At 39.1% G+C, this 18738-nt stretch overlaps 1 protein-coding gene across 1 annotated transcript in view; it reads right to left on the bottom strand.

The window, feature by feature from the left end:
• Positions 1-11711: 11711 nt before the first annotated feature.
• LOC139978988 (uncharacterized) overlaps positions 11712-18738 on the bottom strand; it is a 16638-nt gene continuing 9611 nt past the window's right edge. The window contains exons 5-12 of the mRNA XM_071989629.1: positions 17820-18158; positions 17005-17136; positions 15534-15869; positions 15092-15364; positions 14367-14495; positions 13594-13755; positions 12633-12732; positions 11712-12205 (exon numbers count right to left, since the gene is read on the bottom strand). Coding sequence (XP_071845730.1) covers positions 12641-12732; positions 13594-13755; positions 14367-14495; positions 15092-15364; positions 15534-15869; positions 17005-17136; positions 17820-18158 — 1463 coding nt within the window. The 3' untranslated portion in view covers positions 11712-12205; positions 12633-12640. The remainder of the gene's footprint in view (positions 12206-12632; positions 12733-13593; positions 13756-14366; positions 14496-15091; positions 15365-15533; positions 15870-17004; positions 17137-17819; positions 18159-18738) is intronic.

Below are 18738 nucleotides of genomic sequence, written 5' to 3'. Positions count from 1 at the left end.
ACTTACCCTTAGCAAATGAAGCAAAGCTATGTTTATCACTGAGTCTGAACGTTAGACATTTGGTAAATGCAGCCAAGCAGTGGTGCTAGTAATAGTAGTACCACAAGGCATGGTACCATGTAAACATTGCCCCCAGACCAACCACTTCTCCGCACGAGGTAAATGTTAAAACGGCTTGCCATACGACCGATCCTTCAATTCCACTTAAGCTAAATTGTATTTTACTTCAGTAGAATTGAATTTTACTTAAATAATATGCAATTGTATTAAGCTTAAGTGCATTTTTATTCTACTTAAGTAGAATACAATTTAGCTTAAGTTAAATTCAATTCTACTTAAGCTTAATTGTATTCTACTTAAGTAAAATACAACTTTATTTAAGTAAAATTAATTTAGCTTAAGTGAAAAAGAATGACACTTTTACTTAAGCTAAATTAAATTTTACTTAAGTAGAATTGTATTTTACTTAAGTAGAATACAATTAAGCTTAAGTGAAATTGAATTTAACTTAAGCTTAAAAGAAAGTGGTAAAACGGCTTGTGCATATGTACAGTATCCATATTCTGTCTTTACTAAGTAATAACACGTGGTAACTGTCTGCAAGTCAGCTATAGTGTAGGATTTCCCCCTCATTACGGAACGTACGAATATGTGATTTATTTCTTACGCTGTTTTTAATATGAAAGGGGCGTTACCAACAAGATAATATCCCTTTCTTGGGGCAGATTTCGGATTTTGAAGAATGATAGTCCATCGGGCAGGCTTCAACTCCTATTTCCGCAGCAAATACACTCTCGTGTGTACACGCACAGGTGATTGCCTAATATATTACGTATATGTCGGGAACGTATACAGCCTACCATGCCCAGTTGGTAGAGTTGCACATAATACACTCTCACACTCAAACCACAGTTCATAAACTGTTCTTCGAAATCTCTGAAATAAAATTCACGGATGAACTTTACAGTAAAAGGAAACTTGAAAAGTATTCGGAACACCGAAAGATGAAACTTGGCGGAATCGATGTCAGAGCAGAATGCAGTACCGAGAAGCTTTGGCTTCGCAGAACTGTCCGATTGTAAACGTTAGAGTAGCCTACTTGCGAACATTCTTCGCGTTGGAGCTAGATAGCGCGATGTATAAACAACGAAGAGTCTGCTGTTCAAACATATCTTGTGTTACACAAAGACCACAAAACCACCGATATACTACATATATGGCGGCTTAAAGGGTGTGAAGACTCGCGCAAAAAGAAACGCGAGTGACGAATTTGTAATTTTCTCCCGAAATCACGCAATTAGATGGCTGCTATCCAGCCTGGCAAGTGCCATCTCCAGCAATCTGGCAGGTATTGAAATCTGAAATTTTTCTTTGTACGCTGCGCGCCAACTGATGGTGGCGCTCCGCTCAGATAGAACTTACGGCCGGAATACTCGAATCGATTACGTCCCCCCCCCCACGTTTCCAATCGGATTGACGCCCCTGTCCCTGGGCAATTGGGGTCCATTGACCTATCAGCTGTCAATTAAGTTACTTAATAATTATCAGACATATTTCTTAACCTCGAATCATAAACTTATAAATGGGTCTCATCAGTGTCCTTAAATAAATTTGTTGTTACACATCCATCACCAAGAATTTTCCTACCAAACCAAAATAGCTATTAAACTGTCTATTTCCCCCACAGTTCTCAAAAGTGATAGAGGCTTGGAGCCATTACATGTATTCCTAGAAAACAAGGACCACACAAAACAATTACTATGTTTAACAAGACAAAGGTCACACAGAGCCACCTGACCACAAACTGTTGCCCTGTAGTAGTTAGCAAAACCTTAAAAACTTTATGGAAGTTCTCAATCTACCAAAGTAAGTTATTTAGTGTCAAATGAAAAAAAAAAAAAAATAAGAAAAGGAAAGGAAATGATCAAATGAAAAAAATGGAACATTTACAAAAACATTAACCAGCTTATGCTTTGGTTACACGAACAATCCTTTCTGAGTTATATGACTTCCTCGTCACTGTCAACATGACCATCACCCAAAGCCACTTGCTTAGGGTGAAGTAGTCTTCCTCTATGATGTGTAAACATAATGTCTTGGGCAATAGCATTTTAATCCTTTCATCACATCTCTGTTCAGCAGCTTCTTTGAGCCGTTTTTCAGCATCTCGTGTCAGACACTGAGACAGCTGGTCCGTCTGCCCGCTACCAGGTCTTCTTCCTTCCGAAGTGAGTCGTGATTTTCCACAAATTTTTGTTATGCCAGAGAAATCTCTGGAGAGGAAGCACCGCAAATATCCTTTTCTTTGGCGCCGATTGGCCTGCACTTTCATCTGCAACAAATTAAAACCAAATTTGTTTGGTTGATACAGTATTTTGAATTGTCCTGTCGGTCACACTGTGGTTCACATTCATTGTCTACACTGGAACTCAACTGACTAATGAGCCATCTACTATTCCATTTATTTCAGTGCTTTGTATAGGGCATAGTTACAAACCCACACAATACAACGGTTTGAGAACATATGCAACCCTACTTGAAATGATTTTCCATCCTAAAAGAAGGCCTCACCATACATGAATCAAATTAAAATAAACAAGCAAGATGCTTTGATATAAAATATTTTATTCCAAATTTTAAAGAAGTTGTAATAAGACTAGGTGCTACAAAAATCAAGTGCCATGCTGATGCTAAGTAGCTGGAAACTTACAAATGCCAACTCGCTTTGTTAGGTGTACAAAATACACGAAGGGATCTGAGACTAGGCAATACTGTAGCATTGCCTAGGCCTATATACTTCGTGGCCTGTATATAATCTACATTACACGCTACATTTGTTTGTGTGCCAGTACTACCAGCAGTCATCATAGAGACATGCTCTGGGCTTAGTTAGGCCCTTTTTTTGAAAAATTAATCCAAGACTCGAGGCACAGACTATAGGCATAGACTTTCATGCCGACATTGAATATTGATAGGCCTAACGTTAGTCTGCCTATCGAACCACACTTGTGTTGATTTCATTTATTTGTTTCATGACAGATAAACATGAAATAAATGGTATCATAAAATAACAGATACCAGTATGATATAGTAGCTGTCGATCTGTAGCAAGTTTTATTTTCTTGCACCCTCATCTCCGGAATCCTAAAACTTTCTTGGTGACGGGTTGCCCCGTTTGGAAAATACTTTAAGGGACTTGCTCGGATACACGCGTCATCTTAGCTTGGGACCTCCGACATGTGGATCATTACCAGTAGCTGACCTGTATTAAGATACTTAATTTCACCTATACTAGCATATCTTTAGCTCGGGAACTTCAACCCTTATTATCTTTATTTGTTCGGACATTGCCCGCTCGCGTTAATCACTGCTCCGCGAGCTCTTTTCACCGGACTTAGTAACCTAACATACAATCACCTCCTGTCCGCGTCGCGGGTGATTATAGTTGATCAGCGTAGCCTAGCACGGTTGCTGTTCATAGTTTAGTAAGCCTAGGCGCCCTACAGTACCACTACTTCTACTACTACTACTACTACTACTACTTCACACCACCTTCGAGAAGTTCCAACCACGGTTCGGCGTAAAGATTCTCACGCCACCGATCTAAGCTTGGACTGAGCGACGGTGCGCTGTATATTTTGTGTACTGGAGGACCGGCCACTTTTCATTTAATTTACTGGACTGACTAATCCGAATTAAAAGATCAGAGGTGAGTGATTTACAAGTTCTGTATTTAATCTCTGATTTAGAGAACGTTAGCTCTAAAGATCTATCCGTCATGGGTGCTACGTAAATTACTTCTAGTCTTAGGCAAAGTATAGTATGGTCTTGAAGAGCATTGTCCTACATTTTCATAGTTGGCATTCGTGTCACTTAAGGAAGTTATGTATACTTTCTTGTCACAGTAATGCTCTAAAATGAGTATTAGTAACAGGCCTACAGTTACCTTCATCGTTCATGTATTGAATCATGGAAGCAACTTCTAGGCCTATAGTCGATCTGTTGGTGAATCTTGGTAACAGGAACGATGGTATCCCTAGGGTTCACCATTATATCATCAGTATCATAACCAACTTCAAGCGAAGTTGACCAGATTGATTCATTTTCTCGGAGAAATTCGCCACCCTTTAATACTGCTCCATCTCTCGGCACATTTGACGTCGGTTTTTCAACTGTTGGCTGTAAATTTCATTAGACTTTCAGCCATGTTCTCTTGTTATTCAGTACGTTAATGCAGAAGAATTGTAAACACGTACACACATTACAAAAAGTCTGTACATGTACATCACGCCGAGCCGAGCAGTTCCTGTATCGGCTGACATATCAAATGACACACAATAAGTATTTTGATTAGCTCTTTACTAAAAAAAAAATCGCTGCGATCGGAGAAGTCCTAACAACGCAAAACGGACTAAATGAGTCCGTCTTAAACTGCTGCTTACTCTTAAAATAATACTTCCCGAACCATCCAACATCGAGAATTGTATTAAGCATATGAAAACACACCAGACTAACCTTAGTACTAAATAATGGCAACGATAGTGAACGATATCGAGCCTGCTTGATGGACTATAAGGATTTTCAGTCCGAGTTTTGTTCGAAGTGTTGAACACTTGCGGCAAATTCTAGTCGTCTGTCGGGCAACCTAAGCAGTGTTTTAGGTTGTCCGACGATAGGGAAATTCCTTTCCAAATTCACCATACATTTGAAAAAGGAATTTATTAACTCGTACTATAGTATTATATATCTATTCACGTATCCATCTCAGCATAATTAGGTTATTATTATTACTGTATATTTAATCCTTACGTATATACTGTATTATTTATATTTGTACCTTTTTTATTTCTTTTCTTCCAAGGAGTCTCCTACCTTGTCAAGTCTTTTAAAGACTTTATAGGAGACTTCCTTTCCCATTCATTGTACACGGCAATTGGCAATAAAACAAATAAATGAATTAAAAAATCATTGTATGGATAGTGTTATGTCAAACTTATAGTGTCGTGAACCCTTATGTATATTTAATATATGCATATGCATATGTATGTAAATACTCTGTTAACTTTTCCCTTAAATGATTTCCAGGAATTAAACATATATAGAGTGTGATTTAGTGCTGCTGTCATGTGACAGAAACATTAAGTTATGATTGGATAAAAGTGACATGTTTTTTTACCTCGCGTGTGGCAGTTTTGTAACTGTATACTTTTACCGTGTAAGGTCTCAGTGTGTGAAAGTTACGTTAAACATATAGTATTACCTCTGATTATATAGGGTTCAACGTATTAAGTCTAATCAATCCTGCAAAATTAATAGAACGAAATCATTATATATCTCTGCTGGACTGGTAATTTACGTAATTCGTGTCGTCCCTGCCACGCGACTATCGAAATCTGCCTTACCGGGACGGACGCGACAGATAGGCTTAGCCTAATTAACTGACATCTTAACGGAACACCTGTTAAAATTTGACACATCGGTAACACCCCCCCCCCCAACACTGATTGTTGCCAATTTAGATTGAAGTATAGTCTAGATTAAGATTAACCATACATGACTTTCATGGTTTTAATAAATGAATAGTATAAAATTATCATTTTTCACATTATCAATACATATAACCTAATATAGCTTACGGTAATTGCTATAGCCTAGCCTGTGTTCTGTTAGTTTTACACTTGGTTAGTCGAAGGCACTGCAAGAAATGCATCAATTGCAATGACTACAGTATTAGCCATTAACCCGAACATGAAGACCACTATAGTGGTCTTAATATATCCACTGTTTAGCCTATAAGCCTAGTCTATTTAAAAGGGAAAAGCAATTAAGCTACAGGGTCTAAAGCAGGGTGCAAGAGAATACCCCACCCCACCCACACAGTAGAGGGGTCCAATGACACCAGAGAAGCATCTCATCCATTTTAATATCTTTCATTGCTCCTCTGGCCCTCCCAAAAAGGTTCATGGGCCAACTTTAATCAGTGGGGAAAATTTCGAATTGCTTATTATTTATCAGCGCAACCTTCCGTTTATAGCTATGTATAAAGATCTAAATTATGGAATGTACCGTTTGCTTGTCTGTTGTCTTCTTGGGGAGTACCCGGAATTGCCCCACTGCATCACCCGGACCCTTCATAAAAGACTTCATTTGCCTCAGGCCCTTCCATGTAGATTCAGCCACCAACCTTAATCAGTCTGGGGAATTTGGGAGTTAATTGTTATTTTAAGCACAATGTTGCGTTAAGAGCTACTTATATTTGCTAAAATTATAAGCTTAATATGTTTCAGAATGTACATTAAAAATGTGTACTTTCTGCAAAATGCTTTGTTTACCGTTGGTCAGTGCTACAAGAGAAGCACACGGTTTTAGATGCTGGGAAAAAACACTATACAGAAATAAAAAGTCGCATTGGTTTCATGAACTTAGTATTGTCTTATTCAGTAACTTGCCAGTGTGTCTACCTGCAGGGATATGATATGATATGCCTCGTATTATGCTTCCACCCGAAGGTGCTTCAGCAGACTAAGGAAATCCTTAGTCGGAAATTATTGAGGTTCCAAGTTTTTGTGCGTGGAAAGACACCGGCGAATCTCGCCTTCTCTTTTCGAATAGCGCCCTGAAGTACGAGGCAGGGGTGTGTAGTCCTGCTCCCGGGACCGCAATTTAACGTCCCCTCCGAAGGACGTGAGTACCGCTTCCCACGTGTAGCCACTTTCCTACCACGAGAAAGGAGCGGGATGTTAACGAGACTTAAATAGGCTTAAGGCCTATCAAACTTAGCCATATAAAAGCTATATCCGCTAAGTACAAGACTTCCCGGGTGACGAAATCCACTGAAACTCAAGGTAACCATCTGTCTTGGTTGAAACAGGTTAAGTATGGTTTTGCCCCTGTCACACTTCTGCAGTTTGAGCCGCGGAAGCGCTACGGTTGGGAACCGGAGCACAGCAGCCGTTTTTGGTCGCGGATGTAAACGTTCTACGATTGCACTGAGGTGTGGTTACGGCCTCTACGGAAGAGCCAAGGAAGAGTAACGGATGTAGTGAGGAAATGCTACGGAATCGCTACGGAATGTCACGGTTATGTGAAGATCTCACAACGGTTGTGCTACGGCATCAATGGAAGCGCTACGGGCAAGCAACGGGCACGCTACGGTGGCTACGGATGGGCTACGGTCCCATGTTCTATGGGATTATGATAGGACATTTATTCCACTTGTAGATACCATTATAGGCACAGCCACTTAGGCATACGTTGTTGTTATTCACATCTACACATTTAGCCCAAGAAGCCAAATCTACTGTCTACATCATGTCAATGAGTAAAGAACTGTTCTGTTTCACTGTTCTCTTTATTGTGGACAATTTCCCCGGCAACTTCTCTAGTCGCCTCTGGCGTAGCGGGTGCGGGAGGGGTGTGGGCGGGGTTGGTGATTTCCTAGTGCTACCCCACCTCCCGGAACCGTTCCTTTTTGCTGACTTCATGTGTAGTACGTCGAGTCTCCGCGTGGAATGGCGACTGACTACCTATTAAATACAGGCGATGTTATGTTGGCAACGTGGTAGCATGCAAAAACACGTGTGTAGTGTATAAGACCGCCGTAGCGTAACCGAAGATACCGTGGTACAACCGTAGCATATCCGAAACATATCAGAAACACAGTCACAGCGTACCCGTATTATAACCGCAGGTACAAAGACACTGTCGTAGCAGATCCGTGGCATATCCGTAGTACGTACGTGGTATATCCGTAGCACATCGGCAGTGATACCGTGGACACCATGGTACGACCGTAGCATATCCGTAGCCTCCCCGTAGTGCTTTCCTGGCTACGGTCAATGGCGGAAATGCTACGGTTGTGCTATGGTCGCCACGGTTGTGATAAGGCAAGCTACGGTTGTGCTACAGTTGCCCGCGGCAAGCGGCCGAAGAAATTTAAATTTTGAACAATTCAAATTTCGGGCTGCGGAAGAAACGATGCTACGGAAGCGCTACGGTCCACCACGGACTATCACGGTTTTGCTACGGGTTCGTTACGGATGTACTACGGATGTACTACGGATAGTCGCGGAAGAGAACCGTAGCGCTTCCGCGGCCCAAACTGCAGAAGTGTGACAGGGGCATTAGTTGTTGTGGAATTGAGGAAGAGATATCACAGACTACCCCATCAGACCTGATCAATGGCACATTGTGCATGTACAAACTATAAGTTCAGTGACCTCTAATGGAGCAAGAAAATTTGACAGGAATTAAATTGAAGGATGTAGTTGTAGAGAGTGTAGCACTGCAGAGAAGGCTCCCAGTTTTGGTTTCGATGATAATCGTAACATATGCAGTCATGCAGGTGGATGAGTTTGTGTATGTATATGGGCGTGTGTTTGCGACGCCTTGCTTGTAAACACGATATCTCAAGAAGGGAAACTTGGACCAATCTCGTATTTGGTGAGTATATAGGTGTACCACATTAAGTAGCAGAAGCTTATAGTTTTGAGAGAAAGTCAATGGTTATTTGGGGTCACCAGTGTTCAAATTGTGAAAATATTGTAAACACAATATTTCAAGAAGGGAAGCTTGGATCAATCTTGTATGTCATGTGAAGAAGTACCACATTAAGTAAAGACGCCTATTGTTTTATGTGGAGGTAACAAGTCATTTGGGGTCACTAGGGGTCAAATGTAAAAACTTTGTAAACACGATATCTCAAGAAGGGATGATTGGACCATCCCATATTTAGTATGTAGTTGTGACACATTCAGTGCAAGAAGCGTATTGTTTTTTATTGAGGTGATAGGTCATTTGGAGTCACCAGAGGCCAAATTATGGAAACCTTGTTTTATAATCTACCGTATCTCCCACTGACCAGCCTATTAGATAACATGTGCGTTACGCCTCGTAAGTCTAGGAGGCTGCTGGCAACTGGAAATTAGCTTATGGGCATCCGTAGAATCGAGTCAAAACTCACAACTTTAGCTAATCTATATAGGCTTCAGTATGTCCCTTCGCTGCCCACGTTCGCTACATATATTGCAAAGGGTGTACTGTTTGTACAAACATCGGTGATATGGACATTTTCTGTCGTATTTCGCAATTGTCGAGATGCACTGCCAAATGAAAACTTCAGGTTTGGATGTAGTTACGTTGGGGAAATAACCAGGCGCCGTTTACGAAACTTAACTGTCGCCTAGTTAGATTGTTGACTATGACCAATCTCAGTGCGAATTAATTGTGTTAAACGGTGTTAGTTTGGCAGTGAGTTCATGAGCTGTGTCTGGATCGGCTGTTGATCTCAAGTTGTGTAGTCTCTTCCACCAGTTTCTACACAGCTAGGCCTTAAAAGTAACGTTCGACTTTCGTCACGTTTATGATTATGGGACAACTCGAACAAACCTGGCTAGGCCTATGAGCAAGTGTATGTTGTCTAGGCCAGCAACGGGTTAAAATTGGATTCGTTAACACTAGAATACCAGTCAGAGTACCAATACAATTGAGGTAGCAAAACATCTCCTAAATCATTTCTTAAAAGCATTTTCCTACTAGCCATCAGTCATAATTCGCAAAATATACAAATATGTAAAGAGCTTTAAGACAAGTATGCTGTTATTGCTGCTAGGAGTTTATGGAAGATGGATGCTCCTTCAACCTTAGATTTTCATTGCGTAAAAAATCGCATGATTTAGTCAGTGTAAATGAGTAATAGTGATTTTTTGCGCGCGCCAATCTGCAGCTAAAAGACAAGATCAATAATTCGGAAAATGTACGACGTCGCGCTACGCGAGTAGCGATTCAAAGTAGCAATGGGGTACTGTATAGGCTCAAGATTCGCGCCTAGTACTAGTAAGATATGCCTAGTACTATAGAGGAGCCCTAATGTAACAGAAGCCAAGCTATCTTCGTATGTGTGTTTTTTAATTGTTTGAGACAGTACAGTAGGCCTAGCTGCTTATTTATGTTTCTGCGACATGTTTTACTTTGTTCATCACTTACTTTTAGTGGAAAAATTTCGTACTGCACAGAAAATTCATTTTCCAATGTGGAATAACGTAGCACCAGGTATCTGACTATAAGTGCTTAACCTTTGTTAACAGAATGTATTGATGTTGAAGATCTGTACTATGGAGACTTGCACAGGAATAATAGTAGCAAGTGAATTTGGCGTTTTGGGGATTAAATTTTAGTCACGGTCGCCAAGTAGCGAGTACTTTAAAACATATTTGTCGAGACCTGAAAATAAGCCTGTTGTCTTTGGTAGAGATCAATCTGTATGCTGAATACAACGAAAAATGCCATCTCGGTTATCAGCTGCCAATGTGAATACTGTTTGTCATATCTAAATGCTTTTTGCTGTACTACTTGGATTGAAGTATGTTGGTCATCCTGGCTATTCGCTACAGTCTAGTGTGTCCCATTCATATTGATGTAGCATCATTGAAACCACACTGCAGTTTTGGTTTCTGGTTTTCTTGATGAGATTGTCACTTAATCATGTTAATCTTATTATTATTATTATCATCGTCATCGCAATCGTCATCGTCATCGTCATCATCATCATCGTCATCATCATTATTATTATTACTATTGTTAATGAAGCCGCAAAAAGTTTCCATTCCAATAAATGATTGTTACTAGACCCTTCACAGCCCACTTACGGTTTTCGAACTTAATTCCCATACCACACCCTACCACACAAAAATTAAAACAAACCAAAGTCATTTAGTTTAATACTCAGTTTGTGTGTGTTTTTTTTTTGTTTTTTTTTGGGGGGGGTGGTAGGGGTGCGATGGGGCGCGGATCTGGTTGTGTATTTGTGGGGTTAGGGGTGGGGTGGGCGGGGATCTGGTGTAATCCCCACGATACTCATTAGACCTGTTTAATCGCCACGTACTATCTTTTCACACAAACCTTAATGTTTATACATTGAAATTGTGGCCTTGTTGAAGGAGCGGTGTGTCGGATGGAACTTTGTTAGCCTGCCGAACAAACGTTATAGGTATATCGTATGGCAAGGATAAATCAAGATGAAGATTATAATAGGAGAGTAACGCATTTGAAGAAGGTTTGCCGTTATAACATCACAGATTCTGCATACTATGTCATCTATACTCTCTTTCAAAATCCTTTTAACGGCGTTGCCAGAATCCCGGCAACCTCTCGTTCTTACAGCATCGGTTTGATAAAAGATTTAAAGGCATTGAAGACTCGCCAACCGCGTGCCGCCCTTTGCTGGTAAAGTTAACTTCAGTTGCTTGCAAGTGACGTTTTGTTCGTGTCTCTACAAAATGCAGACAGTAATGAAACGTGATACCTTGTTAACTTTTTTTTCTGGACCTGAGATGTCCATCGCTGCTATTTACACAGTGTTGTGGGTTTTGACTGTAGCTACATGTATTGACTGTACACTAGTGTCTAATTACCGACGGTAGCAAGCTGTGTGTGTATTTTCTGGGATCGATGGTGGTGTCTAACACTTCTGTTACACCTCATTCGAAACTAGGTCAGATTACCGGCATCAGATATTTCTTTGTGCGCGAGTCTTCACTCCCTTTAATATGCAGAACACACATATAAAAACAGTCTATGTTTTTTTTTTCTTCTTTGCTCTCTAGAATATAATGCTTAAAACTGTAAAACCACACACCATTTTAGAAAAGAAAAAGAAAAGAAAAGGCTCGAATATGAATGAAAGTTGAAAAAGAAACAGAAAAAAAAAACAATATTTTGCAGCTGAATCATTCAACCGTCATTTATATCAAGTGAAACTCTAAATTCTTCCAAAATCTGCCAGGTCATGAAAAAATTGTCTCTTTGTTTTGATCTGTTTCTCTTGATATTGGTGGCGAAGTATCAAATGCAGCTAAAAGAACGTTTACGGGTTTTGTTTTGTTCTGACGAAATGTAAACCTTTCAAATAATGTATTTGTCTTGAACTTACTTTCCAAATACCTGTAAAATATTAAACATTTTGAAAGTATATAAAAAAAAAAATGATGTTGCAAGATCAAAGATTTGTCTTACATTGTTTCAAATCTTTTGATTTTTCTTTGTACAAACATTAACTTTTAAACCCGATCACCTGACATTAAACAAACAGCACTGTTACTCTCTAACTAAACTTAAAATGGGAACTGTTTAAAGTTTCCATGGCAAACTCCATAGTCACGTGGTTTCTGTCCGGTCCTTTTTCTTCACGGTTCAAATTGATGGGAATCTGAAATAAAAAAAAAATTGATTATAGACCTGAAAAACACGGTGTACAGTCTTGTATCAAAGTGTGTGTTTCTGTTTTAAAATAAACCCGGGTTAGTGATATTCAAAGTAACATTAATACTGAACAACATGAAGCAATCCCCTCCAGATATAGTAATACCAATGAGACTTAATGTGCAGGAGGCTAATATAAATTTGATCAGATTGTCAATAAGTTTCTCGTTGGGTCAGACACATATTCTGCATGATTGTGAAACAAATGCTAAGGCCTAAATTGGGAAACTTTAAATTAATAAAAAAAAAATCTCTTAATTCGAGATGAAATTTGAATCTGTCAGAATGTAACGTTATCTGATTTAGGTAATCAGTAAAATATCGCAAAACAAAATTGATCGACATTAACTGATATAAAGATAAACAATGCTCACGTGATACTTTAGACGCATCCCTGCCTGGGGTCGCACGTTTCAAGGGCTGTGCAAGAACAAGTCTGGGCGCAGTTTGTACCCCATGTTCCAGCCGGGCAAGCTGAATAAAAAGGAACGTGAAATCGATTAAAAATTGCATTTGAGAAAGAATAGAAAATATAAAGTAGCATGAAGGAGATTAGTGAGAAGCATCTTCCGTTTTTCTTTCGTTATATTATTTGATCAAATGTGTTTACATTCATCTCTCGCTTCATACAGTCGGTTTTTACAAGGTTTTCATTACAGCTCGGCCAACCAGAGGAGTATATGCGAAAGCCAAGTCGAGCTCCGGGTCACGTGGTTAGCTGGTCTCGTTTAAAAACCGGGATACGCGAATCACGCGGGGGAAAATAAATGTCCCCGTTCTGAAGATTTAACATTCGTTGGACACAGTATATTAATAACGATTTCTAGGCCGGTCCTGGTGTCCATAGCAACGAACAGCTTGGCGCAAGGATTATACTGTACTGAGCGTGCAGCGTATCTTATCAATACGGACTATTGGCTACTATATGATACTGGGCGGGGATTTAAAGAGGTGGAATAAGAGTGTTTAGGAGGTGGAGAGAAGGTAATGGGTGTTTGAGGGATTGGGGGTTGGAGAGATATCTCGCTTATCCATTTTCAATTTGGTTACTAAACTGGCCGCAATTTTGACAAACCACATCCTATCTTTTTTTTGTCCTGTAATGAACCATTTTATTAAACACTCTTTTTTAAAACAAGTTTTTAGTATAAAAAAATAAAATAAAATATGGCTGTAACGATACTGATCAAATTGAAACTGCTGCTATAGAAGGCAACGGGGCGTTAGATAAATTGCGGACCAGATTCAGTCAGATCATAAAACAGAACATATTGCAAGTTGGAAATTTAACATATATGCCGGCGGTCATAAATATGTACCGTAAATAACACTTACCCATGGTACACTCTGGTAGCTGGAGACCAGATCTACATTGGCATCCAAGATCCTCACGATTACATATCTCGAGCTCGATGCAGTCGTTACCAGCCGTACCAGGGAAGATATTATCGCAATTAATATCACAACTCTGACCAATAAGATTAGCCGCTCCACAAGCTATCAAAAATGACGAAAAGGGAACAATAAAGTGCAGTATAGTCTTTATAACAAACCTGAGTCGAAAAGAAGATGGAAATACTGGCAGATGGATATGCTAAACTATCGCCAGATTTGATCGATCTTTGGTAGAGGCAGGAAAGAGTGAGTATATAAGGTTGAAGTATTATAATAGAGGCAACTTATTTTCCGCGTAACGTCTTTCACTGCATATATACGCAAATACTTGTGTTTCTTTGTTCCATTATATATAGAGTAATATATTGTGATTAGTTATCCGAAATGCAGTAAGATTCTGTTACGGTATACTATTAATACTCCGACGAAACTGTCCGCACAGTAAGTCGTGACCTACCGTATACAATTCAACTGCAACATTTAGCCTATACCTAGGCCTACACATCTGTTTCATACCATTAAGATACCTCTCATCTGGAAAAGGTTAATATGCGGTTAATATACGAAACGACAAACTGCAAAACGTACAGGACACATACATTGTTTAATGCATGTGTCTTCGGGAAGGGTGAATAAACCATACTTAGTGCGATCAGACACTCAAGTAACTCTCAAGTAACTTTCTCTCTATTAACTTTGTAAATGCTACTTACGTAATTCACAGTTTGTACCCGTGAAACCTGGATAGCAGCGACATAAACCGGTCTGTACATCGCAAATACCACTGTTACAGTTTGGACAAGTACTATCACACAAGGCTCCATAGGCTCCAGTCGGACATTCTGTAACAGATGATTTAAATATAGACATTATATTCATGTCAATACACAATTGTAATAAATGCAATTATTTACAGTATAATTTTTTTTTTAAAGTCAAGTAGAAATAGCTAATAATGTGTAACTATGCAATCTATGCTAAGTATATATACGCACACACACACACACACACACACGCACATATATATATATATATATCTATATATATATATATATATCTATCTATCTATATATATATATATATATATATATATATATATATATATATATATATATATATATATATATATATATATATATATATATATTATTCTGTCTTAACAAGAGTCATTTGAGGCTGTTTAGATATTAAAACCACCATCACTGATGTCAGAATGGTTGAAGTTGTTCTGCCTTTTTTCGCAGTTGCTTGAAGCATTTGCCATCTTGACAGACAACATTTCATGGGGGTTATAAGATTAATAAGTTAGTCTGTGTTAGAATATGTCTATATGTGCCTATTGTGCGTGGTGTTGCTGGTGGTGCGCGACCTTTGTTACTTGTTTATTTGTGGTAAATATTGATCGCTTTTGCTTATTCCGCTTGCTGATTTCACATACCTCTGACGTAAAGGTATAAAATGGGATGCCAGGTTCGTAGGTACCTCTTCACACGGTATCCTTCATATACGCCTTCATGGTTGGCTTTAATGACTGGATTGTGAATCAGCGTCAAACTGCCATCGAATTGCGGGTAGTCTGTTACAGCACCAGTTATCAAATCCGTGCGTCTCCATCGCACTTCTGGCAGAAATCGAATGTTATCCATTGTTATAGACAACTGGCACGTCGAACCTTGCACGCAAGTCTGGGTAAAAACTTGATTTCTGAATCCTGAAGGAAAGAAAAGGAACAGATAAAACCACGCTTAAATGCAAAACAAAACAAAAAGTCAGCGTTGTTATAACGTTACATATAATTCCACAAACCAATGATATCATGATATAATATACATATATATATATATATATATATGTATATATATATATATACTTCAACTTACTACTTCCCTCTGTAGCGATGCAAAAGATATTTTCAACGATTGCGTCATCCCGGTCGATGACAGTATCGAAGATGCCAAATCGCCGGCCTCGTGCATTTGGTTGGACTGGCATCCTGTACCCTAATTGTAGATTAGCACTTGTAGTTAGGGCCTGCCATCTGGGAAGAAGAGACGTTGGCCACCGGCCAGTTTTGGCTGCACGTTGAATAGCCATCTGAACTACCCCAACAGTCTCTGACGGGGAGACAACGAAACCCACGTTCACATCACCTCCCGACCTTCGTTCAGCTACTGGGTTATGTACGATACAACTGGCGTCGATGTTGCTGAAAGGCACTTTGGATGAAAACGAGAAAGAAACATTCATACTCTTTTTTTTCTGAAGTTGATACCTTGCAGGTCTATAAAGTAGATGTGTTCAAAGCGATGAGATCCGAGATCAAAATGGGAGCTTCGCATCAACAGGCTCAAGTGCACTCCAAGAAAGAAAAAAAAAACTTTTGAGACTTTTGTTAAACTCGCTGTCATCTATAGCAGTTCCGAATCGCCTTTTGTACAACAAATCTTATTTTGGTGAGGTGGGAGCTGGATTGAGGGTGGGTGAATTCTCAGATTTGCATACGCGTGAAGGAGGGTATGATATAGTAAAGTTGTAATTGTGTCACGAATCGTACGCTGTAAATCTGTGTCTTTTAATACGCTTCATTGTCCGATTCACGTTAACGCGCGTGGAAAGTGAAATGCTTCCATAACTTCCGCACAGCATGATAAAGCGACGTCAAAGTGTTCCACGTTTACTTAAAGGATTGGTTCAGTTGTCATACATGTTTATTGTATGTTAAAGAGGACAATAAAAGAAACACAATGGTGAAAAAACTGTTCAAATATCTTTTTCGGTTAAAGAGATATTCAAGTGTAAAGTTGATTTGGTCTAGATTGTGTAGAAACTGCTGAAATCTGACTAGCTGTGATGTCACATCCTCAAATTCCTGAAAAGTCTTTGTTTATTTCTCTAAATATTTTGTGAGATTTCATGACTTTCAACCAAAAGATATGTCAGGAGATTTCATATTTGTCAAAGGAAGCATTTAAGATTAAACATCTGGGGAATTTTGATTATATTATTTTCAAATGTGTTAAAAAATGTAAATAATTTTTAAAGAAATATATTCACAAATGTTTAGGAAGTGAGGATGTGACGTCACACCCTCACAGTAAGTCTTTCTACACCAGTCGTTTTCAAAGAAATTTTGATATCTTCAAAGTGTCATATCTCCTTAACAGAGCATGCTATCATGGTAGTTTCTTCACTGTTCTTTTTGTCTTTTTGTGCTCTTTCATACAAAATAGACATGTCTAACACCTGAACCAATCCTTTTTAAACGATCCCAGAGAATACAAGATTCCATACCACACTGAATCGTGAATGGTATACCCGGCCACAATTCTTCCCTTCCTTGGTAGCACTTACCAACACAGACAGCGCCAACTGCAGGGTCGTTGTATACGCAACCGCCTTCCTGTGAGTCAGTACAAACACAACTCGCAAGATCCGAGGTTAAGCAAAATCCACATGATGCATCTGGACAATTACACGTATCCGCTGCAAAATGGAAATATTATAACACAATAACATAAGAAAACAGAAGAGAGCAGTACGAAGGCCTAATTTTTCGTACAAGTTAGTTAGGAGGGAAAATGTTTAATCTTATATGACATGTCAATTAATAGTAACAAATAAACTAAGAACCTCCGTTACACAAGATATAAAAATTATTTTGTACATTTTCGTTATTAATAAAGTGCCCTTTTTTGCTAAGAGGTATATATGAAAACAAAATGTATATCATTAGAAAATGTCTCCTCGTTAAAAACTTAAAAAAACAATAAGCCTCTTTCTTGGTAGTGACATGCTCCAGCCTTCTCTTCGAAATGTCTTCCCCCTCCCACCCCCACCCCCTCAGCGGTCCACAACCTTTTAGAGCCCATGGCCCAAGATCTTCCACGAGGACTGAACACGGCCTACCAGACTCTTATCAATCAAAATCGATGCCTAGAACATATGACAACTATACACAGTTTGGAATACGGACTTGGTAAAATCTCCCGGCACCGAAAAGTGATTTGACCCCCCCCCCCCCTTAACACACACAAACACACTACAAACACATTTTTGTATGGGGCACCACAATATAGTTTGCGAATCTTCTGTATACATTATACAAGGGTTCCTCGTGCATATCTTTCTCACAACATGTCATGGGGTTGAAATGTTACTGCACTTACAGTTGCATGCTTGTCCACTGCATCCAGTACATACACTGAGACCGTTGACGAATTCGAATATACTAATTAACGCAAAGTCGAAGTTTCCGCTAAATACGGTAATCGTCTGGTCAACATCGGAGAGTAAGTTGTCAACTGTCTGCTCGAGTACATAACCCATGAAAGTACTAGAATCTCGAGCAAAGAATGACACGGTATTTCCTTCTATTGCGAGACACGATACTTTCAGTGATGGTCCGCCGACTTGCAGAAAGTACGGTACAACCGTCATGTCGTTCAAGGAAATCGTTACAAATTCTGGGCGGTCCTCAAATGACACAAAGAGGTACTCAACGCTAGCTGAAATTGACGGGGGAATAAAAAAGAAGAAAAAAGTAAAAGAAATTGTAAACTGGGTAACATTGGCGAGGTCTTGTATACCACTACGATGTCATCGTTTTGATTCACCATTTTTTGAAGTTACTGAGCCGTATTTTTTCAACTAAACTGTGACCTTTGACAATGTATGTTAATACGCTCCACAGATACCATTAAACAATTCATTCAAACAAGCATTACGTCTTTGTGGGTAGGCTATTACACACGTTTATCTATTTTGTCAATAGACATGGACATATTAATGTATATAATTCATAAGAACAGAGTGTTTTTTTCTTCTTATTATTATTATTATTACTAATTTTACATTTCCAGCAAGTTTGTTATGCAATCGGTCAAACTGATTTCATAAAATTTAATTCGGAAAAAGTTGCCCTCACATTTCGGTCATTTTGGGACGTGTACACGTTTTGCAAAGTTTGACCTCTCATGATCAAGTGACCTATGACGTTCTACAATATAAAATACACTGTCTATCTATCTATCTATCTATCTATCTATCTATCTATCTATCTATCTATCTATCTATCTATCTATCTAT

Source organism: Apostichopus japonicus, chromosome 2 (assembly GCF_037975245.1).
Source record: "Apostichopus japonicus isolate 1M-3 chromosome 2, ASM3797524v1, whole genome shotgun sequence".
Taxonomy (NCBI): domain Eukaryota; kingdom Metazoa; phylum Echinodermata; class Holothuroidea; order Aspidochirotida; family Stichopodidae; genus Apostichopus; species Apostichopus japonicus.
Note: the sequence above shows the minus strand (reverse complement) of the source record. Positions and strands in the feature narration are given on the sequence as shown.